This window comes from Synchiropus splendidus, chromosome 1 (assembly GCF_027744825.2).
Source record: "Synchiropus splendidus isolate RoL2022-P1 chromosome 1, RoL_Sspl_1.0, whole genome shotgun sequence".
Classification (NCBI taxonomy): Eukaryota; Metazoa; Chordata; class Actinopteri; order Syngnathiformes; family Callionymidae; genus Synchiropus; species Synchiropus splendidus.
Window position 1 is genome coordinate 10,008,409 of NC_071334.1, and position 27,640 is coordinate 10,036,048.

General features: G+C 42.9%; 1 protein-coding gene across 9 annotated transcripts in view; it reads right to left on the reverse strand.

Moving 5' to 3' along the window:
• LOC128752215 (ephrin type-B receptor 3-like) overlaps positions 1 to 11,110 on the reverse strand; it is a 48,456-nt gene extending 37,346 nt beyond the window's left edge. For all 9 annotated transcript variants that reach the window (XM_053853191.1, XM_053853189.1, XM_053853186.1 and 6 more), the window contains exon 1: positions 10,554 to 11,110. In XM_053853191.1, the coding sequence (XP_053709166.1) occupies positions 10,554 to 10,617 (64 nt within the window). In that variant the 5' untranslated portion in view covers positions 10,618 to 11,110. The remainder of the gene's footprint in view (positions 1 to 10,553) is intronic.
• Between the last annotated feature and the right edge of the window lie 16,530 nt (positions 11,111 to 27,640).

The window sequence follows — 27,640 nt, forward strand, 5'->3', positions numbered from 1 at the left end:
CAGAGGCAAACACAGCTAGTTAAAAAATAACAATCGCAATGTTTATGCCTAAACTTTCCCATTAGCACAGCATTGGTTTCAGATCTAACGCTTGCCCGCGGCACTTTTATCTCTGGGGAATTAATAATAAATAAGGAGGACATTACATCGGAAACAGCATTACTTCTACTTATGCGCAACTTGCAGTGTGTACCGGCAAAAGGAAAAACACAAAGCTTCTGGTGGTCTTTAAGTGAGCTAGGTGGAGTTGGCAACTCACCGACCGCAGGGTGAGGATCAGCGCTGACCTGATTAGTCACTGGCCCTGACCCTGAACCAGTCAGACTCAGTAGAAAGAAATGAATCCCCAGGGCTGTCGGCCAGTAAATCTGCGGACCGGTGTTTATGAGATTCAAACTCTGCTGCACAAGGCCAGCCGCCGCCGCCGCCGCCGCGGATGGACGGAATGACCATGAGCAGTGACTTCATCGTCAACGGGAAGGGAAAAACAGGCTTTGGGTTCGAGTGTTTGTCGAGCAGATTGGTAGCTGCACTAAATATGGGACTGGAGTTGCAACAGTGATGTCATGGGACAGACATAGAGCAAAGACCGGAGCTACTTGATGCCAAATGTTGTCACAATAAAAAAAAAAAAAACATCCTCTCTGTGTCACTCAGTGCTGACAATCCATTCAACTTTACTGAGACGTACAAACTCCAGGAAGGTTTACAACCCCCAACACTTCACTGCCTCACTATTCTTGGGCAAACGGCTGGAGGAGGCATTGCTTCAGCAGAGTGAGATGGAAATTGATTTTTTTTTTCTTTTTTTGGAAAGCATTGCGCTTATTATCCCATGTGGAGCTTTTTATGCAGCACAGCAGAAACACAACACCCGTTATCGTGGGTTGTGTAAAATCAAGGTCGAGAGGGTTTTACCGTTTTTGGTGGCTCTTAGCGTCGACGGAATAAAGGTCAGCCGCCCCGGTTGAGGCTGTATGGATTACGTGGAAGCAGGGCCATTAAAGACGGACTAATTAGGAGGATCTTTGAGCCGCGATTCATAAATAATCGAGCGCAGGGGGCAGTGTGGTCGTTTAATTAACAGTGTGGAAAAAAAAGGGGTTGAATCCCAAAGGGAGGAGAAAACTCAATCTGGTGGTACGGTAAGAAAATCTGCGTCTTTCTGAGTGGCATTGATTGATGGCGGCCCAAATTGAATCTCCAGTCATCGCCACGCTTTGGGCCCCTGCACCCCCGAGGATTTAGCCGGGCCAAAAGTGACACGGGAGGTAATGCCTTTGTATCCCCTTTTGAACACTTTAAATCCCTGCCACCTTTATCCCTTGTTCACTTGGCCACCCCCATCTGGACAGGAGTCATCTGACCCCTGTGTTGCTCTCATTTGCACTTACTGGTTCCTGCTGCTTGTTTATAACGCCTAAGGTGGTTGTTAAAACAGACCTGGGCATTGTACGACCTGTGGGGTCCCCCACAGAGTTTACCACAGTGAAGACACTTGTGCTAAATATATTCCGAGCGAAGAGATTCATCACATTTGGTGGGGAATCATGTGAGGGCCAAAGAAATGTGGAAGTTGCCTCAGTCAACCTCCAGCAGTATTTGTTCAGCGTGTGAAAATCTGAGCCTGGTATGCAAATTGTTTGTGCATGTCAAGCTTTAAACAGGTTAGAGGAAACTTTTTCAGGCAGTGGAATGCACATAAATAGCGTTCGCTGTTAACTGAGTTTTCCGTCCTAACGCAATAGCACCAGCCAACGCGACAATCCAACCGGTATCAAGCCGTTGAAAACAACAAAGCCTCTCTGAGAGGTAAACAGCAACAGCCTCTGAAGTATTCACTGTCGCTTCTTTCAGATAAGAGGGCTGTAAAATGGTACGGTCATTAGAATCCGCCATTGATAAGCTGCGGCCGTAGTAGTGGAGAGGCAGTCCGCGACGGCCTGATGTGGATGACTTGTTGACACTGAAAGCAAATACTTGGAAGGTCCCTGATATGATAGGTAATAGCTGACAAGAGAGGAAGACACGGGAATGTAAACACAACCTAAAAGGAGGCTTTGTCTGCGAAGAATTTGCCTCTACCTTTCCCCTTTGGTGGGCCGGCGCGCGCCGAGATGTCTGGCCAGGGAATTTAATGCGAGGACATTAAGTTAAAGTCACACCTCGCAAGTGATCTCAGGAGCGAAACCTCATGCTCATCTAATCTAAAACAATTTCAGATTGAATATTTTTGAACAGTGTAGCTTGCTAATTGCTAATAAACCTGCAACAATACGCACCAGCATTGAAACCGACATGACGTGAGGTGATTTTTTGTGATTGTGAATCACCTGGAGAGCTGAGGGCAGCAGGGGGCGTCATAAAGCAGAGATCTCAGAGAAATGGCCGCAAATAACTATCAAGCAAACATCTTATTAGCATTCATTGGCCTGCTTCTTTGTATTCTTTCTTCGTGTGCATCAGAGGTGGAGTGAGAGTAGAGCCAGGGATAAAGGTTGTGTGGCAGATGTCCAAGTCAGGAGATTACAATTTCTCCGCTCAGTTGGAACTCACTGTCTCAGAAGTCGCTGCTGCTTTCTTCCTCACACTTTGTGATTACGCTCATCTGCCTCCTACCTGTCCTCCCTCCCCTCTGACCTGACCTCACCTCACCTTGAAAACTTTTTTGAAACACAGCACTGACCCTTATTTATGTCGCATTCCCGTCTGATCCTTCATTTCTAAACTGTTTCTACAGCATTTAAATGGTGTTTAAACCATGCTTGTGATCTCCCAGGTACAATAACTAACAACTAATATCCATCTGACTTTGTCTCAGCAGGTGGAGGAAGTTGAGCATGGTGAGATTTGGACTTGTCATTCACAACAATAGTCTGGCCAAGTGCGAGGCTTAAACACCAGAATGGGCTAAAGGAAGACCTGCACCTGGCTCAAATCCACCAGCGGCTCCCTCCAGCTTCCCCGTGATGTTTGCGCTCACACTCTGGCGTAACAAGGGTAAACCAAAGGTCAGATTTTGTGCAGCAGCTGAAGACTTCTTGATCTTTTTTTAATCATTCCGTCAACTTTTATTCAGCGAACTCGAGCCGCTGCATATCAGCAAACCCCTACTTCTAGGATGAAATAAATGATAGTCCTTTGAACTGCTTGGATGTTTAAACTTGCTCTTCTCTGCTCCATTTCTGGGGCCCCCCTGCTGCTTTGCTGGAACTGGGGGTGACGCGCTGATCGATGGGTTCTGACAGCGGCGAATGAATTGATTCATTAGAGATGGTGCAAGTGGAGGTGGACACAGGCGCTGACCCTGAAGGAGTCTGTAGATGCACGGGTGTGGACTTTTTTTTTCTTTAAAATGAAAGTGGTTTTGGCCGAGGACAATGCACGCATGTGTGTGTGTGTGGACTGCAGTGTCACCGAGCAAGTGTCAGTATTCATGTGTGTGTGAGACATCGGGAGTCGGAGGGGTGTGAGAGGGGAAAGGGAAGCTGTTTATAGCCTGACTTGGCACAGAGGGAGGGGGTCAGACTACATTGTGCATCGCTTTCTTCTGATGCTCTGCAATTAGTCTTCACAGTGCTCATGTCAAATCCTTGTTAATATCGCAGCTACCTGACAGAACACGCTTTGTTTATACTGGCGCTTCTATGATAATAGAGCAACGTTAGTCTGGGCTAAAACTAAGCATCTTCACGGGACAAAGAAAATGTATGGACTAAAAAAAAGAGTTTTCAGAGTAATGTTTTACGAATAAATTGTATTTAAATTGTTTGTTTGAAGTTTTTTTCCCCCACAAAAACTTAATAAATACATAAAATACCTTAATATTCATCTAATCTATCACATTTTAAACTCAATAAATATATGTAGCGTTTAAAGGGGGTGTTTTTTATATTTATTTTTTTTTCCCCAGGGTTGTGATTTTACATTGACAAACCGTGACTTGCCTCACAGTGTGGGTCCTTTACGGCCCTTGCTCTCCTCACCCTGTTGTTTTGCCACATGGACAGGTGTTGGGACCATCTGAGCAATAAAACGCCAAAAGTTCACCCTCCATTTGCTCAATTGCCTGTGATTTGTGTAATATCTGTCATTTTCTTCCGTTGTCCTCTAAATATTGAACCCAGTTTAGGCACCAGGAGTTTCAATTTTAACTCCCAATAAATGCCTCACAGCTGGTGGGAACCTCAACTGTGCGAACCATAGGGATTATGTAAATATCTTCACTTAAGTTCATGTGTGATCGGCTGAACAGATTCTGAAAACATAGCACGCTGCTGATGAACAAGAAATATTTGACAGAGGTGGGGTTCTCCTGCCCCTTTGAAGTGTTGATGAAGAGCAGGTGGTGAGTGTTTTTTTGACACCACAAGTTGGAAGTGGAGCTAGCGCGAGGTGTGATAGTGCCCTTATCCTCGACACAACACCGGTGTGTAAACAGAGACACACAAGAACAGATTCAAGCTTGATCAACTGACTACATTCTGTTACTCCAAACCAGAGGCAAGTGGTAACAGAAGCTTCCTTTGAAGCTTTCCTGATAGAATCTAGGAGGTGATCTAGTCACACGCATCTTATTCAACCCCCAGACTATTTTTAAAGGAGGAAAATATCAAAGTTCTTTTTATGCTCCTTCAGCAAAATCTGTTACAAGCGTCTGTGGCTTGTAAAGAAATAGTGGGAGGAGGCCCTGAGGTGGACCTCCAAAAAAAACTCCACCCTTCCAACATCCGTTTCTCAACTGTCCAAGACATCACTGAGCCGGCCAAGTTAAGAGAGAAGTAATGGCCATCATATGTCCATAAAGACTTTTTTTTTAATCCAGAACGTCTAAGAATATGAATATGAATAATTTACAGGATTAGAACAGTGTGCTTGTAGAGCATCACATGTGAGGAAAGTTCTCTAGATTACATTTAAATATCAAAGCTAGAGTTTCAGATCGATCTCTTTTTCTCTAAGAAACACCCCTCTGACCTCTAGATGAGGGTCACAGGAAGTGGGTTGAGAGTGGGTGGAAATCACAGCAGGTCTTAACTTGCATATAATCTGGACATTTCCACACATGGTCATTTCAGCTGCGCTTCACATCTGGTGCAGACAGGATCTATAAAACGCCAACTCTGATGGCCATTAATATTTTGTCGGACGTTTCATCAGTGTATTTGAAAAAAAGAAAACAGCACCATGGCAGATCAATGTGTGCGATATGCTGTTCTGAATAACAGACTTTTAATGCTATAACTTTCAATATAGAATGAACATTCGACCTAGTAATTCACTCTTTTCTTTGCTGACCACCTCTTTCTTTGTTGACCACCTCTTCCATCCAAAAACTGCCCCCGTCTGTTGAGTTAGCATTCATTAAAACGTATTAGCTAGGAGTACATGTTTAAAAAAAGCAACTTAACTGTGTTTTAGTAAATAATCTTCTCCCCCAATTTTAGTTTATATAGCAATGTATGATTAGACATAGAAATATATGATGGTGAGAGCCCTAAAAAAAGGGTTTGGATGGACTTAGTGAGGTGGGGGGGGTTTCATGACACATGCACACACACACCCTAGCGCGCCGTTAACCTCTGACATACACCCGTCAAATGTACCACCCATCTCGCTCGCCCTCTCCCTACTTCCCCTATTGTGAGTGTGTGGGAGTGTGTGTTGGCCACAGACGGCAGCAGCAGGGAGTCTGGGTGGTGGGCAGGCTCAGACACACATGCCCTCTCTGGCTAGCTGTCGACAGTGGGTGTCAAAGACCTGCCATACCATAAAGCCAGTCGCTCAGATGACAGGGTGGCCTGCACGGACAAATGGCATATAAAAAAAAAAAAACTTCAAACCAGACAAACAAACTGGGTGAAGCGAAATGATCGACTTAAAAGAGCTTTGTGTCGCTAGTTGTAGTAACCCTGTTTAACTATATGAGTGCGTTGTTGAAACTTAGGAAATAAAAATGAGTTGCCCAACACACAAAAATATATAGCTTTTATAGGTTTAACGGTTAAATGAACACAACAGAAACCACAACACGATGCATAACCCGATTACAACCTGGGTGCCATCTTGAATAATTACTTGTCATCACAATATGAAGTAAACAAAGCTCCAGCTCAAGCGAATCGCTATTTTTCGTTAATCCCGAAACAATCCGGCTCCCTCCCGTCCGGGTGCAAATATAAAAGGGCCTCGGCAGGCCAGACATATCTGACGCTGATCCTACATGTGAAATTCCACTTGGTTGGATCCGTCCATGCCGCCATTTGAGTTATGAACCATCACTGCGTTCACATGAACGCTCCCCCAGGCTCGCTGCATCTGCACTGCCTGTCAGCTCGGCTTCTCTCCGATTCAATTCTGCCCCAGATCCCACCAACAACGACACAGATCCTCCAGCCCAACCCTCATGCCGTTGTCCAATCGCCATTTATACTCGCCCACTTATCTGAACTTAAGACAGTGGGCATCTGTTCAATATGGCTGATGTCGAGCACATGACTGGACAGGACACTTGTTTCCACTCTTCTCTGCCACCTTGAAGATTGCTGCAACAAATACTTCACTAGCAACACTATCTTCGCTAACTTTCTATGAACTAATATTATATATACAATGAAAACTCCTTGGAATTCGAAAGACGTCGCTCTTATATGGTGTTTTTTTTTCTTATTATATTATATTATATTATATTATATTATATTATATTATATTATATTATATTATATTATATTATATATTTTTTATATATTGTTGCATCTTTAACCGACTGATAATATTGATGTTTACATTAAATTCCTTGCACTGTCACTTTTTTTCACTGAGTTGTGTTTTTTATTTTTGAAACTATAATTGGTTTTTTTTTCTTCTCTTATATTTTTTATGAATGCATTTTCATGACTTGCTTTGAATACTATTACGATAATAATAATAATAATAATAATAATAATAATAATAATAATAATAATAATAATAATAATAATAATATACTTTGTGAATTAAATTGTATTTATGCTCATGTTCATTTATATACATTATTGTACATGTGTGATAATACTGGTTCCATACTTTCAACGAATGTCACTTCATTGTCTTCATTATTTTTATTTTTCTAATTCATGCCCTCCAAACAAAGTGATCCCATCTCGCATGCGGCGCTGGTTTTACCATTATTACATGGGCATCATTACTGCTGAAAAAGCAGTTATAGCTATAGCAGTATTGATGCTCCGAGTGTTAATATAGATCCCCCAATACTGCTTCCACAATTATTCTATCATGTGTCGCTATTAAAAAGGAGTCGAAGTCAGCCTTCCACCCTCTAATTGATTCAGGGCGCACTGATAAATATCCTTATGAATTGGTAATTGGCTCCAGCCTGAGGACAGGAAGAAAGAGAGAGAGAGAGAGAGAGAGACTCTCAAGCCATCACATCTGATTCGTGCGGTTAGAGAATGATTCACTCGATCAATAACACACTTTGTTAAGTGTTGGTGGATAGTCATAGTGTGTGTACATTTATAGATAGATAGATAGATAGATAGATAGATAGATAGATAGATAGATAGATAGATAGATAGATAGATAGATAGATAGATAGATAGATAGATAGATAGATAGATAGATAGATAGATAGATAGATGAGACAGCTTGACATCCACAATGAGCCATTAGCAGAACAATAAAGTCCAATCCACTTTTATTTTGCTAATTCAACACTCCACATTTCCACTCAGCCTTTGAATGAGCACCCCCACCTCAATGACGCACTAATAGACCCCTTTTGTGACTTAAATTGAGGGCCAAAACTACTTTTGTGAAGTAATTTGTTTTCGTTTGTTACGCAGACGAGAGCGGTAATATACATTTAAGCCCCACTGTGGCACGACCACACAGAAGGAGGGTGGATCAGGGGGAAAAATACGTGGTGGAACAAACAAAATGGCCACTTTATTAATGCTTATTCGTTTTTGACTAATGATGAACTGGTGAGAGATGTAAGAGCGAATAATAGAAAGAAAAAACAAGTGCGTTTTCCCGTGATTTAGCACTTTTATTGAAACTTGATGACGTTTCTCTCGCTCTTGATTCATAATTCACAGGCGTAACTTCCAATGATAAGATAATGATGATGCTGGAGAGGAGACCTCGGACACAGGAGGCGAGAATAAATCACTCAGAAGACTTGGGCGCACGAGACATGTGCCAAGTGCGGAGCGGCACAGGAAGACGGCTCCCGTGGAGGTGTGATCGCACCCATGTAAACACTGATAAACATGTGCGCCTCAAAGCACCACGACGCGCAATCGCACCGCAAATTACAGATGATAAAAAGAAGCGGAGGGTGACGCGTAAAAGATCATTTGTCACGGCCTGGTCGAGAAAACGCGCACTTCACAGGCGCAATTAAACATAATTGACGTTGAGGGGAAAAAGCACCTGTCAAGTTCTGAATGAATCCAAAACAAACATCATATTTTTGTTGCTTGAATTCACTTTAAATTGAGGGGGAAAGTTTTCATTATAGGTGCAGTGTTGGCTTTCTTTCTATTGCGGACGCTCTTCTGACTAACCCACCTTCTAACGTTTGACTTTAAGTGTGTGACACCCAAATGCCATGTGTCTTTCTCAATGATGATGACGAATTATCATCATTTTAATGTAAATACGAGCGCAATATTCTCGCGTAAAGACGGCGTGTACTTTGACCCAACTCCCACAAAAAGCGACTCAACTTCCAAACTGTGCTGAGAAAATGAAAGAGTGAATAAAGTATAGATTTTATCCACGCATTTCAACAATAATCTGACTTTTATTACAAACGACTACACAGGAAAAAGTCCACAAACTAGATTTTACACAGCGCCAATTCTTTACGACTCAATATAAAAAATAAATAAATAAATAAATAAAAAACGTTGCTCCAACATTTTAGACAGCCAAGTCTGGAATAAATATTTGTTGGGAGAAACCACTGAAACTTGGATCTCATTAATTATTCCCCGGGCTGCCTGACCCAACCTCGCCGACAGGGACGGACGCGGGGACCGACCAAAGCAGCGTCCCACTCCAGCAGGCCGCTGGTTCCTCCCTCCAAGTTTCAAACACACAGCACTAAGTCAAATCTGCAAGTAAAAACCTCCAAGCGATCCAAAGGAAACGGTAGCCAACACACACCTCCATCACGGAGCAACAACATCACTATAGAAGTCACACCGTCCTAAAAAAATAAATAAATAAATACGACTAAAAAATGGGAACCCCTGTTTTTTGACCATGTGTTTTAGGTCAGCGGGTCCCATCTGGGACGCGGTGACCTCCGAAGGGTCACTTGAGAGTGGGACGGGGGTCCACAGCAAAATAACGGGCTATAGTTTCAAAATAATTCAGCACAGCTCTCTTCAGAACTTCAATGCAAGTTTGAACTCTCAGCAGCCATCAGTGGGAAGCAGGAGACTGCAGACGCCCGTCAATAGACTATATTTCATTATTATTATTTTAATACTCAAATCGCGTCTGCATTCATTTAGCAGGTGCAATGTATTTTTCCAATTAATAAATTAATTGAACGCACCCATTGAACTTCAAAGTTGCAGTCACCATCACTTTAATTTTTAAAAAAAGTCTTTAAAAAGCCACTAATGTAAAAGATGGTCGGGGTGATTTATTATTCAATATAAATAATAATAATAATAAAGTGGACTATTGCACCTGGAAATAGAACATTCTGCTCCACTGGACCACGAGATCACCGCCCGACTTTTCAACCCCAGCAGTTCTCCCTGTACGTGAGCACTGCTCTGTGCACACAAGACACTTTTTATTATTATTATTATTTGTCGGATTATTATAGGGGATAAACATCACATTTAGACATAGGAGCGGAGACAGCATCACCAGAGGGAAGAGGTGGAGAGTATTGATCCACGTCAGAAGTTTCTACTGTACAGTATTCAAGCTTTTAACACTTGAATATTAAAACAAAATGACCACTGGAATATGTTTGACTGTGTTCTCTAAATAATGGGCGATTTTGTTTTACAGAGTATCATAAAGTTTGAATCATGTGAATGAAATAATTCATAAACAAGCATAACTAAGGAACTCAATGGAAGGTGCTGCTGCGTTTTTAACTAATGGTCCACAAGTCACAAGGCCACGCAGTCACGACGCCCTAAAATACACGCAGTTGACCTGCCAGGGGGGCTGAGGGTCTCGACTCCCCGGTGCGTTACAGTGTGGGGCTAATTTCCTAAAAAAAAAAGGTGAGGAAGAAAGCCCGAGCGCGTGATCCTAACGCCAAAAGGGGGGAATCCACATACACCATTCAAATGTAAGAGATCGCGTTAAGGCGCACCACAATTGCGCACTGAAACACACGCAGTCCTGGATTAGAAGGCGACTTTTCTTTTGTTTAAATTGAAATCCCGATCTGTCGTCGGATGAAAGTGAAATGGGGTGAATGGGTTTTTGTGTGTGACGCACAAATGTGTTGTGAAAATCCACTTCTAAATGAGTTTTCTGGGTCCGTCCGAGACCATCGGGACGTTTCTTACCTTCAACCGCGGACACCGCCGGCAGCAAGACGCTGCATAAAAGCAGAAAGTAATCCATTGTCATAAATCGGTCAGGTAGGACATGTAAACAGACCCACGCAGGGAAAACAATCCACGGTGACCCGACACTCCACACACACAGCGAGTCCCGTCCTGGTCCAAGTCCCAGCTGTGTTACGCCTCCCGGATCAGAGTTACCCCCATTCAGCAAAAGCGTAAAGGGGGAATGGCAGCGAACAACGGCCCCCTTCTCCCCAAAAATGTTCCTTCAGAGTCCCACGAGAAAACAGGTAGTCCACTCAGCATTCGGAGGATATTTCCAGCGTCACAGAGGAGAAGATGAAAGAGCGTGTTTTGCAGAGTTTCTTCTCCTCAGCGCGTCAGGATCATGGTCCACAGGTCCACTTGGTATTCCTGTGTGGAGCAGCAGTGTTGGCGTATTCCCTGAGCGAAGTGATCAGCCTGAAGCAGCGGTGGTCCGGGTGTCGGTGGCGGCGGCGGCGGCGGCGGCGGTGATCGTCTGCTCTCGCTCGGCTTCTGCAATGTAATGAAGCAAACGGATGTGGAGGAATAAGGAGGGAGAGAGAGAGAGACTGGGGAGTGAGAGAGGAGTGGAGGGGGTGAAGAGGAGGGGTTAAGACTTTAGTGTTGCTGCGCTCAAAACACGACCGGTTCGTCTCACATATAGATTAAAAAAAAAAAAACACGATGAGAAATATGGAAACTAAAGTTTTTATATTGACTAAAATTCAACACGAAGACTCCATTAAACTTGTCGTTCTGCAATCGTATTTTAAATTCAAACTCAAAATACAATGACGAATAAAGCTTGCAATTTATTAAACGCCTTGTTTTGCGGTGTAATTTCGTTGGGAAGTTTCATTTAGACTCCTTTGTCTGGTAAAAACTCACGTCCACCCGGGCAGCCAGCGAGCAGACGTGGACTCACAGCGCCCCCCTGCGGAGCTTCGTGTACTGCTAAAGTGCCAAAATTGAAGTCAGCGACTTTATGTAAATTTATATAAATTCGGAAATGAAGTGATAAAATAGAACACCCCCCGATACATTAAATCATGTGTAGTTTTCTACAATACATGTGTGTTTTTACATTTGTGCAGCGATTTATTCTTCCTTTTCAGAATGTTTCATTGTGTTTTTTATCTAAAAATCATAAGCAGTTATTGAGGTCTTTGATCTGCTGACGTCATTATATTGTTACAAAGACATGAACATTACAGTCACAACTACTGATGCATCTTTAACGTCATACAAATACTTTAACACTAGGTAACAATAATATCTATGTCAAATGCTTATCATACACAAATACAACATAGCAATCTGAAATATGCCGCCAGGCTCCTATAATCTCACAAACGTCTGTCCAAGATAAACTTTGACACACTTTCCATTTTTCCTTGTCCCCAGATGCACTGAATATTAAGCGACCAGCCTTAAAGCTCACTTGGCGAAGTGAAACTTTCTTTTTTTCCGCCTCTTTTCGACGAGTGTATTTTCCACACTCAGGGCCAAAAAGCAAGGGCAAGAGTTTATCTGTCACCGGCAGGCTTCAACAGCAGTTTTGATTTTTTTTTTTTTTTTTTTTTACTAAAATGGCTCAAGTGTATTTATTATAAACAAATCCTGAGATGATGTAGCCTTCAAAATATTGTGCGTTTCAGAAGGACTGGAATTGTCAAGACAAACTTTAGATGTAATGGGATCTGAAACTGATTATATATTACAAAAATGGCTTTATAATGTGACATCCGAGATGGAAAAGTAGCTGGAAAAAATGGAATAAATAACTGGAGAGCTGTGGAAGAGGCAGCCAAATGACCAGTGTGTGTGTAAAACTGGGAGGTAATTTCCTGGGAGGTGCAGGAAGACACATGTGGTCTGTTGTGAGTCTCTGTTATGTGTTTTTGTTGTCACTGCTCATGCTAGGAGGTGATAAAAACAAAGAGCTCATCTCCTACCATTTGGGTTTTGAACAGGAAAATATTTTAGGAATTTATATGCTGCTTTTTTCAATGTTCACAGATTTGAATTGAACTCGCAGACAATTCCAAACATGTATATCAATGTTATTGTTAAGGCAGTTGTATATTTTTGCTAACCAAAATATACCTGGTTAAAAGTTCAAAAAACATTTAGAACATATATATATATATATATATATATATATATATATATATATATATATGTGTGTGTGTGTGTGTGTGTGTGTGTGTGTGTGTGTGTGTGTGTGTGTGTTTAAGTTAACACATACTTGAAAGTTTTCAATTAAATTCTTCTTCTTATTATTATTTTTTTAAGCCAAAACTCATTCATCCAGGTCTGCTCATCATTAGCAGGCAACAGAAGCCCACCGAGTCCACCACTGGCACCTTTATTACTTTAATATGCTTCTGAGTGCTCTTAAAAGGAAAGAAGGTAGAGAGACATCAGAGGGACTCCATAGAAAACAGGCTTTAAACTTCACTTTTCTTATTATTGGGAAGCCCTAGAACGTGCTTGTAAAGACTGAACGAATTCCGGAACCTGGAATAATTTGTTTTAAAAAGTAAATATGTCAAACAAATCGTAAATATAAGCCCGGTACCTAAACACTTGGGGCTCCTTTTTTTCAGAATTTTACAGTGTTCCAGTTAGGGATTTTAAACCTCTATTTTTTGACTTGTTATTTATTGACTAGATTATTAGGGTTCAGCACAGCATTTTGTCCTCTATGAATGGCAGTAGTAAAACTGTTTACTGACCTTCAGTAACGCGGAGTACAGACCTGACCATTTTGGGGGCCACACTCATGTTGAGTTTTTTGAGCACTTGGAGGTGAATAACAGTCCACACAACAGTGAGCTGCCATTTACTTGGAAAAAGTATCGTAACTATATATGGGCTTATATTGTACCCTTCTACAAAAATTATACAGGTCGAAACATATGATCATTTAATTTGTTCATCATGTTGTTTACATAAAAAAGTGTACTTTTTAAACATATACTTATCTTTCTTTGAAAATTGTTTCGTATGTTTTTAGCTAACACGATGATTCTGTTACAATTCTGACGCTTTTATGCGCAACCTTTCCCAAAACTTTTTTTTTCTCCCAATAAACCATGTGCTTGAACACAACCAAGCGTCTGCTCCCTCCCAACGTACAAGCAGCACTTGAAAACTACATCACATTTTCAGACACGCACACACACACACACACTCGGCCTGTCACTCTGGTGTCTGGGTCTGGTCTAACAGCGGCTCTAAATGTGACATGAGTGTGAGTGGATTGCTGTACTCTGGCAACGGTGAGGATGTTGATGTCTAGTCAACATGTAGAGTCTATGGGTGTGTATGTGTGTCTCTTGTAAAACACAGGAAGAAAGAACTTGATCGACGTGACCGAAAGAGAAATATGGCACCTTTAAAAAAAGAAAGATTATGAACATTATTTTAATAGTGTAAAAAAGTTAGTTTATTCATTTGATTTTTCATCAAAGAAATGTATAAAAATTATTTATTTTAGAATTATTTATTTCTTCTTCTTGTATTGGGCCACTTCGTTGACACTTAACAATAAATACATAAATAAATAAATAAATTCTCACTGTCTTCGTCTTGCTTGAAGAATACCAGTTCCCAAGTACCAGCACGGGTAGAGAAGGTCGTGGGTGGTTCTGGAGAATCTCACAAGGTCTTAAAACTCGAGCCCAGGCATCCAAGTTGTGTGTGTGTGTGTGTTAAAGGAACTCTGTTCACAATAGTTTTGTGACTCGGAGGAGGGGGATGGGAGTTAAATCCTTCAGGCCTCCTCTTGCTGACTGAGCACTTAACTTTGGATCACAACTGCAGCCTCGAATGAACCCCCCGAAGACCACCATCATCCAGCATAACAAACACATTCAGCGCAACTACCACCGCAAACACCAGCAAGCTCCCAAGACGAATTTTTACCCCCCTGTGGATCAGCACCTCCTTTCTTAGGCCTGGTCCAGTTCTCTTCATCAGGCCACAGTGGAGGCACCTTGTACCAGACTCATTGTTTTAAAGCAGAAGCTTCACAGATGCTAAAGAGCGAGCTGGATAAAGGTGGATCCTTCTGTTCCGTGAAAATGGGTGAGCTGCAGCAGATGTGGGTTCTGAGTCTCAGGAGTTAAGTACTAAAATAAGTTTCCTCAAAAATAACCTCAGCTCAGTTGGAGGGATCACGAGTACCTCACTCCAACTGAAATATTCAATGAACACCTCTTTGTTGTTTTCATCATTTTTCATGGCAATAGTTACATCTACTATCATAAAGTTGGAGGTTTGATTCTAACTTCCAACTCAAGTGAGGTGACTGAGGTGGCACTCTGGTTTCCTCCAAGAATACTGAAGCATATGGAAGTGAATTTCAGTCAGTGAAAAACGGATAAACATCATAGTTTGTGGAACACTGTGTTGCCTGGTTTTCACTGAATTGAAGGCATCAATTTCAGCAGTACAGGATGATCGTCTTATTGCTGGATCCACTGCATCCTTTACAACTTTTTGGGGGCCATATCCACGTCTCTCACATGTGACGCGGTGCAGTTCCAAAATGTCTTCACTTGAGGAATGTGTTCCAGCTATGACGTCAATTCCTGCAAGAAAACTATTTTGGGAGTCAGTGGACCCTCAAATGAAGGATTCCATGGCACTGTCTATCACGCGTGCCGCATTTATAGTAGCATAAGACAATATTTGTCAAGGTGTTGGCCATACTGTACTGTTGTAGTCCAGGTATATTCCGTAATGATGCACATTGGTTGGTATAAATGAACATGTGTATCTTCCTTGGTGTGTAACTATCTATTTAGAAGTTATGTCAGATTTATGTGCGATGGCAAATAAGAGCAATGATCTCCAGATGTCAGTCAATCACGAGGCGTTTTCTTCAGACCAGGAAGTAGAACGTGCTTAGCAAAAGATCAAAATAGTTGCTAATATAAATGTTTTGCTTGTGGTAGACAGTGCCATTGAATCCTCCATTTGAAGTTTGACGTCATGCCCAAACGAAAAATCAAGTCAAGCATTTAAAAAATATTCAAAGACAAACAAGCCTCAGCTGAAGGAAATTAGCTGGAAAGCTGGACTCCACTGAATTAGGATTTTTGTTTGCTCACATCATTTGAGGCAAGCAGATGCGAAAATATCAAGATGTCACCTTCAGCACTATTGAAATGATGGCTTTTAAACTGAGGTTTTTTTTTAACTCTATAATGAAGTGAAAGCTTCAGACGTTGCTTAAAAAAGTATGAGGTTGGCTCATCACTCATTTTGCATTCAGACATTTTATATTAGACTTTTAAGAAAACACATGATATTTATGGCATATGTACCAATGTTCTAATATTTTTAGTTGAAGCTAAAAAGTTGTTGTAATTTTGAGTTTAGCATTTCAGAACCTTCACCTTCACCTTCTTCTGCCGCTTATCCAGGGTCGGGTCGTGGAGGCAGTATTCGGAGCAGGGAAGCCCAAACTTCCCGGTCCGCACAAACCTCCTCCAGCTCCTCCCGGGGGATCCCGAGGCGTTCCCAGGCCAGACCGGAGACATAATCTCTCCAGGGGACATCCGGATCAGATGCCCGAGCCACCTCAGCTGGTTCCTCTCAAAGTGGAGGAGCAGCAGCTCCCCTGGAACTGCAACATAATCGTGGTGGGGCAGTTTGTGTACCTTGAATGATCCTAGGAGCTATGTTGTCGGGGGCGTTATGCCCCTGGTAGGGTCTCCCATGGAGAACAGGTCCTAGGTGACGGTCCAGACTAAGAGCAGTTCAGAAGCCCTGATGAAAAGAACAACAACAAGGACCGTGACGTCGCCAGTCATGGCGCAGCCGGGGCCCCACCCTGGAGACAGGACTGGGGTTGGGGAGTGAATGCGAGCGTCTGGTGGTCGGGCCTCTGCCCATGGGGCCCGGCCGGGCCTAACCCGAATGAGCGACATAGGCCATCCCTCCTGTGGACCCACCACCCGCAGAGGGAATTATAGGGGTCGGGTGCAAAAAGGACTAGGTGGCAGTCGAGGGCCGGGCACCCGACGACCTGAACCCTTTTTTCTTATTTGTCAAAAGTTGCTCCAGTCAACACAAGCATTTCTCCTTCAGTTGGTTTGGTGTGGGAGGAAGACAAACATCCGGCAATGTTTGACTAACATCTAACAAAATCAATACCGGAGATTTGTGAATGAGAATTCAGTTTTATCTCAGACGAATCTTCCAGCTGGGGAAACTACGTCAGTCTTTTTTTGGGGGAAGGCTAATTGGCGTGCTGACATCACGAGAGGTTTAATCACAGTCCAAGCCGGAGCTGATTCATGTTTGTATCTGTGTGCACTTAAAGTGCGCGCACACTTTAAAAGTCTGACTTCATCTTTGTCTCTTAAGCTTTTGTGATCTCAGAATAACATCAAGCAGATGCAGCTGCCATGAAGCGAAGATCCAAACAAAAACAAAAACAGAGCTCAAGAGAAACGTTTTGTGTTACCTTTTCCTTTTGCTTCCCCTTTATTCTGAATGTAGTAGCGATGTAACTTTTCAGTCGTGATATTTTTACCCAAACTGCCCCAACTAACCACGACCCTGACGGTCTCTAAAATAGTTTCACTATCATTAACAGTAGATTCATGACTCAGCATCCCCTGCGTCTGACCTGCCGTCTTCGTGCCGTCGGACACAGACAGACAAGCATTTAGGGCGTCACGTAGTCACAGTCTAACAGTCAGAGGTGCGTGAGGTTCACGGTGTCACATGACGAGCAACTACTGTGAGCAAGATCACGCGGCGTGATCCATCACTCTCAGTCGGAGCTTGTTTTATGACTTGGTAACGCCATAAAAGGTAAAAAACATAATGTGATGGATCGAGACGAGCAAGTACTTATCACTCACCTGAAGGACAGGGCGAGTCTGTGGCAAGAAAAATGTAGTTCTTCAGGCAAAACAATGTTCGACATTTGATTTGTCACGCATATGACAGGCTTTTCTACACGCAGTCAAAACATGCTTCACTATGGCTGGTATTATTATTATTATTATTATTATTATTATTGTTATTATTATTATAAAAACGGTTTGACATTATTTCTGACTATCGTGTCAAGAATATAAAAGTAAACAACGGGCTGAAGCTAGATTTTTTTTTTTTTTGTATTTTGGTCAGGTGTAAGACTAGAAGACAAAAGCAAGATGGGTTTGACGTCCACCTATATCAAAGGCAGAGGATGACTAATAGCAGACACTCATGAGGTCGCAGAAAGATTGATTGTCTCCGAGTCGCTCACTGTCTATGATAACACAGCTCAAAGGGTCCAAACACAATGTCAACATGGCGCCTCCCTTATGGGCCTCTTTCTTCCTCCATACCCGAAAATCATCTGTTGACCGTTGACCTTTCAGAATGTCCGGCTGCAAAATACAATCTTCCCTGCAGTTACATGCCGTGCGAGGAGGCAACATTGACAAATAGTGGCAGGAGGTCAGTTCAGGTCAGACAAAACATGTCTTTCAAAACAAGTTAGGAAGAATTATTGGTTGAATTCTGAAAGTATTAGTTCCAGTTTCAACCGCTGGTCTTAGAAAAAAGTTAGGAAGTGGAGGTCGGTAGCATTCATTTTATGAGCAACAAATCTCAACAAATTGTATCTCTTTAGTTGCTGTCAGTCGGCGGAAAACAGATCCTCCGTCCGAAAAGTTTGCCAGCTCTCCTAGGGGTGGTTAGTCATGACAAGTTTCTGACCGTAAAAGCACATGGTTTCAGTTAAACCTTGGCTACCATTCAACATGGCTCCCATCTTGCTCTGCCTCAGCACGATCATCCCACTTCTGTACGGCATCCCATAGCCCAAAATGAAGGTAATGCAAAGCAGAAGGCCAAAACCACCACAATGCCAAGATCCCCATAGGAATTGTCAGTTACACAGGCTTGTTAGAGGCTTTGGTGAAGAGACCTGAAGGCAAATGCAGCGTTTAGAAAAGCAACCAACGTTTCCAGTAATAGAATTTATCACATCTTCCTTTAAACCAACAGTCGGCTTTTAAGCCTGAGCAGTAAAACACCTGGCTGGATGATGAAAGTTCGCCGGCGCCTGCTCTTCAAACGCTGATTGAATTTTCAATACCCATGAACAAAAACTGATCTACGAGGTACAAGGTGTCTCGGGACTGTTGCCCGCTGCCTCTTGGCAAGGGTTGCTCTTGGGGTTCTACGGGGAAAGCATCCCCGGCGACTCAGATAACAGTTCAGGATAAATTGTTTTTTCATTATGTTCGAATGTTTAATGTGTCTGTGAGGACAGGTGAATCATTTGTGCCCTCTTCTCTCCCATCCTCCTCCACCAGTGGCCAGTGCCAGAAGGCAGGCTGGGTATTGAGGCCCAGTCTCCTATAAAATGCAGTGGAGGAGCAGCTTTCACTCTCTCTTGCATTTTGACCTTCATGCACCACATGGGCTTGAGAGAGCCAAGTGATATGGGGTGCATTTTTGTTTCTTACACGCAGCTTCATCAGTTCACTAGTTAAGACCATCCTTGGAATTTTAAGACGCTGTAATTATGAAGTAGTTACACGGCAATAAAAGCATTCTTAAAATAAAAAAGCAACGAAGCAAAAGGGCTTTTGCGAGTCAGACTTGCAGTCTCAATATTCAATCCGGATTCTTGTCATAATTTTTCTTAGGATTTTTGGTTGGAGCCAAACATTATTAGCAGTGGGTGGGCAAAGGTCTGTGAAGTATCATTTCTCAATAACATGAGTATAGTCAGCCTCTACATTGTTGGCATGTTTGTAAAGATTGTCATTCAAAATATTCACTTTTTTTGTGGCCCTGTATCGCAGTATAAATGCATTTCTAACTTATAAGTTTTTGTGGAGTTTAACTGTCCCGGTATCTGCTGCCGTCACTCAGTTGTTAGCGACGCCGAGCTTGAAGCAAACAGTAGGTGAAATACCGCAATAGAGTTTCCAGCACAGTTCCAAACTTCATCTCTGCAGCATGAGAACTTGTCAGAGTGACACACGTCAGTGTGGCATTTCCCTGCTATTTCCTCGATGAGCAAATGCCAAAGTGTTCACGTCAAATACGTCTGACAGACTCCTCCACTTTTGTGCCTCCAACAGAGTCAAGAAAGCCGCTGGAAATTATAGTTTAGCTGCAGGGCTCACACACGCCTGAACAGTGACACAACATTACATCAGTACTGGAGACAGTGAGTGAAACTTGTGTTGCTAGGAAGAGACGCAAAATATATTTGACATGCTCGTAACTGAGTCACGCTGTGTTATGAAGATACGCGTGATTTGTTTTATACATAATGACTGTGATTAAGTTATGAGTGACACCCGCCAGACTTTCTGTTTAGGCCTCAGTTGTTGACTTAGTCATGTTGGTGGCTCTGGAATGAGTCACTTTGAAAGTCACACATGAACATTCTGTTCACCTCAACATATAAAAATACGATAAAATATTGCACACATTCATTAGAAATGTGTTTCTGTCTGTCCTCTTTTCAGATAAACACACGGACATAAGCGTGGTTTCTCTGTCAACGTCTCCCTGTAAATACATGTATGTGCGCTGAGACATCTGACTAGAGGTTCCCAAAAGCAAAAGGATCCCTGTCGGTGGGGGTAATTTGGTAAAGCGGATATGTAATTCAAGAAGCCACGCACAGACAAGACGGCACTGTATGCACATGGCAGCAGGAATGAATGCATGCAGTTGTGTATCCGTTTACACTTGACCGTACCGAGCGAGCGTTTGACAGACAGCAACACTCAGGAGGTGGCCGTGTTCAGCCTTTCTCCAATGCCCAGTGGCATTTACATGACGTGCAGGTGGATTTGAACCTATAAAATGGACAGTGTAACTTTGCGTTCACATTGTGTGAATTCTACGGCGACAAAACAATAAATAAAATGCTACTTATTCATACAACCTGTTATCAGCAGTTAGTCATCAACTGACCAATCGACACCACGTCGCCTGCCAAGGAGCAATCCGTCACTAAGAGACGGTCAGTGATTTGTTTTGGGTAGAAATCGACAGCCAATGTTTTATGAAGGAGAACACATTTATTGCGGCTAAATTGGCAGTAGACATAGCGAAACAATAAAAATGTCTGTACTACCAGCTGTGACAAGGTGCCCTGTTGTTGTGCATGTGTGTGCGGTTGTTCTAACTTGCGTGTGTGACTCACCGCGCAGCTACGTGCACTGGTCTGCCAGCAAACGAGAAAGAAAGGAGAACGGAGCGGCAAGACAAGAATAGTAAGACGGAATATGGGCGGAGAAACTTATTGAGTAATGGTAACCAACTTTGACCCAGTTTGGGACGCAGGTTCAAGTAAGGCAATGTATGTCCTTTAAAGAACTGAATTTGCTCCAGTTGGTTTGATGTTTTCTTCTTCCGCGTTGCATGTTGACCGTCCTGTGGAGCACCGGAAGTCGGAAACTCTCATCACTGAATTACTTTCTACATCACTTTCTGTACTCTAAGCCCCTTATGTGGCTGTCCACCTTCAAGACTGTACCATCAAAGTCACTGTGACTGAATCGTACATCCATTTGAGGTTCTTTAAACAGAAATTGATGTATTGTTATGTGTAGAATCAAAGGATCCCCACCCCTTAGCTTAGCTAACCCCAACTTGTGTCTTTCTTTTACATGACGGACTGAAGCTGTGGATAAAATTCTTAGATTTGAAACTGAAGCTTGCGTTTTAACCCTTTCTTATTTTTTATTTCATTGTTTTTATTCTTTAATTTTGCTATTGCTTGAATGTAAGCGTTGGCTTTTTGTGCATCATTATTTTTAAGATCCCAGTTACCCAGGGTGTTTGGTGACTTTAGGCAGCTCTCACTTTATCCCTCCTCACAACGCACACACACACACACACACACACACACACACACACACACACACACACACACACACACACACACACACAGGTCTGTCACCCATGGCGACGTGAGTGATCTTTCCACGGACGCTGTTGAGCAGCGCAAGGAGGCATCTGGTCTATTTCGCTTCTCAGTTGCTGAAATGTAAACACCCCAGTTGCCTGGATTTACCAAACGAGCACCTGGTATTTCAAAGTGGCGTCCTGGCTGCAGCTTTTTTTTTCACCAAGTCCTGGTTGGGGTGAGGCTGTTCTGCATTACGCAGCCTTACAAGTGGCCTTGCATGCACACTCACTGCTGCTCACCACAAAAGGAGGCGAGACACACAGCGAGACAGGCCCACACAAGCATATGCTGCGCTGATTCAAGAGCTTTAACCTTGCCAAAAAGACATTTTTGGCACACATGCGCTACGCGATCTCACCTGGTCATGTGTTTAGTCTATGCTCGGTGTAATGGTATACGTGAGGATTATGGCCGTACTGCACTACAGCAGTGTGTTACATGTCAGTACTGTTGGTCCTTGCCCCCAGAGACTCCTTGTGCGTTGTCAACGTCGACCATCAGCCACATGGAGATTAACTGGCTCGCCAAGCTCCATACCAACAATAAAACCTTTTTTAAATACCACTACAGTGAATTGAAAGCTTTGTGAACTTGAAATCTCATCCGGAGATATATATTTGGAGGCCAAATTAAAACAAGGGTGCAGTCTCCGATTGACCCTGGGAGCCTTGTGCTCACCTGCCTATCCTCTTCCTAAAAAGGAAGGTGCGTAATGGAGCATGCGCTGATTTTTTATTTTTTTTCCATTCACGTTCATGTGATAACAGACTATGTCATTCCTCTGCGTGCTGCAGCACTGACGGCATTTGGCCGACGCTGGCTGTCTGTCATCGACGCACACTGACACATCACGACCCACCCAGACAAGAGTGAGGCATCATGGGAAGACAATAAGGTGTCTCTTTTTAGTCAGCATTCAGTGGCGATGAATCACCGGAAACAGAAGATGGGAAAGCTTGTTTGTGTTGTCTTGTGTGTGAAGAGCTGCGGTCTTTGTGTTTATCTGAGTGGAAGTACAGGAACACAACTCCCGCTTATGTGAGAAAGGACACGCTGCTTTGTTGGACAAAACTTTGTCATGTGAGAAAAGAGATCAAAGTGGGCTCCTAAATCTTCGCATGTGTGGATTGTGTGGCATGAATCAGTATTTTGACGCATCTCAAATGAGGGACTCATCCCCTTCACTGTGTTCATGGTTCTTGGATATGCAAACAAATCTGGCACACATGTGAAACCCACTTTCGTTGGACCTTTATAAATCAGAATGGCGCCTAAATAAACATCACATGTGTCATAGTTTGTCATTTTATCACTTGGTTCTGTCCTATTCTTAAACTGTGCACTTTTCTAGCGTTGGTCTTCTTTTGTCTCTTTAATTTTCAGTGTTGTCCTTTTGCCCTTTTTACAGGTTTTCATCAGAACTGTGCTGGGGGCAAAGGTGCCGTCGATTAAATGGGGACTTGTAAATTGAATTCACACTTGATGAAACAAACAGATTTGCATGTGTTTATCCACCCGAGATGAGATAGCCAGCTCCAGGCAAGTGAGAGTCCCTCCTCTTAACAGTGTTTTTTCAGGGCTTTTATTTATCTTGGTTTTGGAGATTTCAGTCCAAGTTTGTTGTGACATGAGGTACACATCACCCACTTACCCAGAGCCCACTGCTAAGTTCTTGAACTAGTCAGTTTCTTATTTATTTTGTTCAACTTCTGCTTTGTTATTTTGTGAATCTAAAAAAAAAATCAACTTTCAATATTCAGAAAAAACACTTGTTAAAAGGATGATTTAATTGAGTTCAGCTTAATTACTGTCTCTTGAGACCAGACAACCCATCATTAACTCCTCATCCGCTCGATTTGCAGAGTCACGGGAAGTGAGTCTGCCGTCTGGCTGACGTGTTCTCTCCCCCACCCAACTGCCCTGTCAGCCACCGCCAGATAGTCGTCCACACACCAGCAGGAATTTCACACCCTATTGACAACGCGGCTTCTGTCAGCTGCCGCTCCAGCACCCTTTAACAGGAGCTCATCCTTCCTTCCGTCTCATCCCTGTTTCCCCCGTGACCCTTTTTAATCCCTCAAGAGGCTTCTGCCCTGTAGAAAAGTGGGTTCCGGGACTTAAAAAAAAAAAAGATTGGTGGTCGGTCAGGGATGTTTGGCCAGGGTGTGGTTGTCTTGAGGACTATCTGTTGGTTTAGCCTAAAGAATACTGCGTTGACACGGATGGAGATTGAGAAAGGGAACAAATGGTGACCCGAGTGGCAGAAGAGTGATTTATAACAGCTCTTCATTGATGGCGACAAAGGAGTGGAAGCATATACATCATTCATCTGTTTATTTTCTATCCATTTATTCAGCATGTTTCAATCAAAAATGTTGACTTGCCTTATAGTCCAGTTCAGGTGTTAGATTCAAGCAGAATGAGCATTGCCTTTTCTGATCTGATCACCACATCACCACTTTCCAATACTTGATCTTTGCAGTTCTGGCAGCTAAAGCAAGGCATAAAATACACAGTTGTCGACTGACTATCAGCATATTGAAGGTCATAAATCTAAAGTGTTTCTTTAAAACAAAAAAACCCTCCAGATTAGAGTCAAGAGTGCAACGTTAGGTCAACATACATCTGTTTATCTCTACAACTTACAGAGAGCTTATGACTGGAAGCCCATTGTATCTCTCCGTCATACCTAAATAGGCCTGTCATCGTGACTGTGTTTGCAGAGGAGGACCGTCTTGATCTCCTGTAAGCCATAAAATATCACTCATCACAAACAAGTTCCTTCCTGAAAGGGAAAGGTCACATCCCTTCCTGAAAGAACACATGCAAGGCAAAGGAAGGTGAGAGTTGATTTCTCCACCCTGTGTGTTTATGCGTTGGTGTAAACACTCTGATTAAAAAGAGTGAAAGGTGGACGGCACATGGTCCAGTGTAGGCTGTCATTTGGATCCCACAATTGCCTTAATGAAGAAAAACAAATGACCCATGACTTGTTTAACAGTATGGCTCAGGGAGGTCAAAATAAGAACCATTGTCAACCTTGAGTAAAACACTGTAGGATCGCCCTGCAACGGAGACCACAGCAGGCAGCATTTAATGTAGAGAACAAGGAAGGGGTGAAGCTCTTTACACATTAGAGTTGTTTAAATACACTGGCACTGACAATATCTTAACATAGAGTACAGTCATGTAGATTTTTTAAATAGAATTTAATAATAAGCGGCTAATAAACAAATGAAAACTGAAATAAATGAACTCTGTCTGCAGCCAACAGGTCCTCAAAATTATTTAACTTAATATGCAATGTAATAAAGTAGCCTGGCTGGTCATTTAGGTTGATAGTATGGAAGCAAACCATATCAATAGCCAAGGCTAAGACCATTATGGGTTTTCTAAACTGACAGAAGGATCTTCATTTGGATTGAAGGATTGAGGGAAATCTGGCCTTCTTTGAGCAACTGCTGCCCCAGCATGGATGGATGGGTGGCTGGATGGATGGATGTGTGGGGGAGTGACTTGATGGATAGATGGATGGGTGCATGGATGGATGGATGGATGGATGGGTGCAAGGATGGACGGATGTGTGAGTGAGTGAGTGAGTGGATGGATGGATAGATGGATGGGTGCATGGATGGATGAATGGATGGGTGAGTGGATGGATCGATGGATGGATGGGTGCAAGGATGGACGGATATGTGGGTGAGTGGATGGATGGATAGATGGATGGGTGCATGGATGGGCAGGTGAGTGGGTGAGTGGATGGATGGATGGATGGATGGGTGCAAGGATGAATGGATATGTGGGTGAGTGGATGGATCGATGGATGGATGGGTGCATGAATGGATGAATGGGTGGGTGAGTGGATGGATCGATAGATGGATGGGTGCATGGATGGACAGATGGATGGGTGGATCAATGAATGCATAGATGAATGGATGTGTGGCTGGACGAATGAATGCATGGATTGATGGATGACTGGCTGGATGAATGAATGCATGAATGGATGAATGAGTCAGCTTTCTGCTCCTTTATTGCTGCACACTAAGAAGTGAATAAATCCAACACGAGAGAGAGAGGATTTGATCTCAATGTGTTGGTTTGGCATAATGATGAAAATACAATGCCAAAATTCCACAGCTAAAAATAGCATGAATCTGGTCTTTGATGAATCCTGAAAAAGCAATGCGGCCCTCTCTATTCCAACATCTCTCCTGCTGATTGTCTCCAACATGCTTCGCAAACCAAGCGCACATGGCCAAAAAAACGGCATGTTTTACAGTTCTTTTCAAGGTTTGCCTTCAACATGAGACACAGTTCCTCGAACACACCTTAACTGGTGACCTCATCTCCGCCACTCAGCTCTTGTGACACCCGCCAGGAGCAAGGGTCCTGATGGAGGTGCAGGTTTAACTAAAACATTATTGAGCTGCGGGCTGCAAAGGCAGGAGCAGCTGAATTATACGGAACTGAAATTGGTCGAAAGCAGCAGGGGGTTGGGGAGAAATAGTTCATTAGCTTAATAAGACTGGGGAGATGTGAAGGGAGAAGAGTTGGGGGTTGTGCTGGTGTTTTGGGAAGATGAGGCGGTGTTGTTGCATGTCTCTGGGTACAATGGGGTCGCTAATCTGGCAAATTGAAAGCCGCTCACAGAGAGGGGTGAGGGTATGGCAGAGGAGCTTGGGCTCACCTCCTTGCATGAGCAAACAAATTCTTTTATTTTAGCTGCAGACCTCAGCTCCACCCCCACTGGCGTACTTGTTTTCTCCATTGAACTTCATCAGCCTGGAACTACATACGCAGAGCAGCCATAATTTAAATGTTTTGATCCAGCTATGGTCACAAAAATCCACTTATTGTTTCAAGTTAAAATCAGAATATGTTCACACACTGACACGACAGGCTCTGCAACTGAGCATTTCTCGTCTTTGGCAAATAAACTTGAATCAATTCTTATCAATCGGCCAACCTCTTGTCTATTACGTGAAGACAGCGTGTAATTTCTTCTTAAAAGGCTTGATCGACTTTTCCTCAGGATGTTGATTAAATTCCCTCTCCGCCGCGTTGGTTAGCATCCCGCATCATGTCCTGCTCACATAAACACACAGTGTTGCATCTTGGCCAGCAAAAAGTATTGTGAATTAGCAGGTTATTGTGAGTGTGACACAGAGTTGGAAAGAAAAATGAGGTGAGTCCAGGATCAATTAACTTCACACGGCGTATTGTTAAGATGCTTGAAGGCCTATTTAAAGTGTTGGCAACAAATGGATTCTGAGACAGATGGGCATCTTTGGAGAAACAGTTGGAAGCAAAGTTTTCTGAAGAAGCATGAAGTGGCATCTTTCCATGTATTAGAACTTGAAACTTTGTTAGCTATAGGCTAAACATGTAGGGTTTAGTGAGGCAAAGACTTTTCCATTTTGAAGGCTATAGATGGCTTTAAAATACCTTTTAAGATGGCCGATTCTTGCAATGTGGTCAAAAGAAAAAAACATAAAAAAAGATTAGTTTACGTTTCAGTAAATGCGGTGAACAGAACACTTCCTCTCTTTAAGTATAAAGTTGCACCAAATACTTTCCGATTCTCTCATTCTCACTCCTAAGGCGCTACATATTGATGGACTTTCGCCTCCCAGTGTTAGACAGCCTCCTGTGTTCAGAAATTTTTCCCTCACAACTGCCTCAATTCTGTATGGCGTCGATTCGAGACGGCCATTCAAGTAAAGTGAACTCTTTGTCACGCTCAAGAAGGCAGTATGATCTGAGTTTTGAGACATGATTCTGCGGGAAGTAATGATCGAAGATACCACAGTCAGAAAGAGAATGGGCACCAGAAACACTCAGGAAGGCTGATGCTCAACTGATACTAAAGCCATTTTTAATTGTGTGGCATGATCGGGACCTCACGGTATTTGGAGCTGCTTTAAACAAGCCTGCAATTGGCATCGGTATTTAGCAACAATCTGGCAATATAGTCACTAGCAACTGTTGCCAACAAAACAACGTGATCAAAGAGCACAAAGGAGACTGTCTGGCCTTCTGTCTGGTACTTCATTGCACTGTGTACAGACTTAGAATGGGGTGAAGGGGGAGCAGTGCGGGAGGAGCG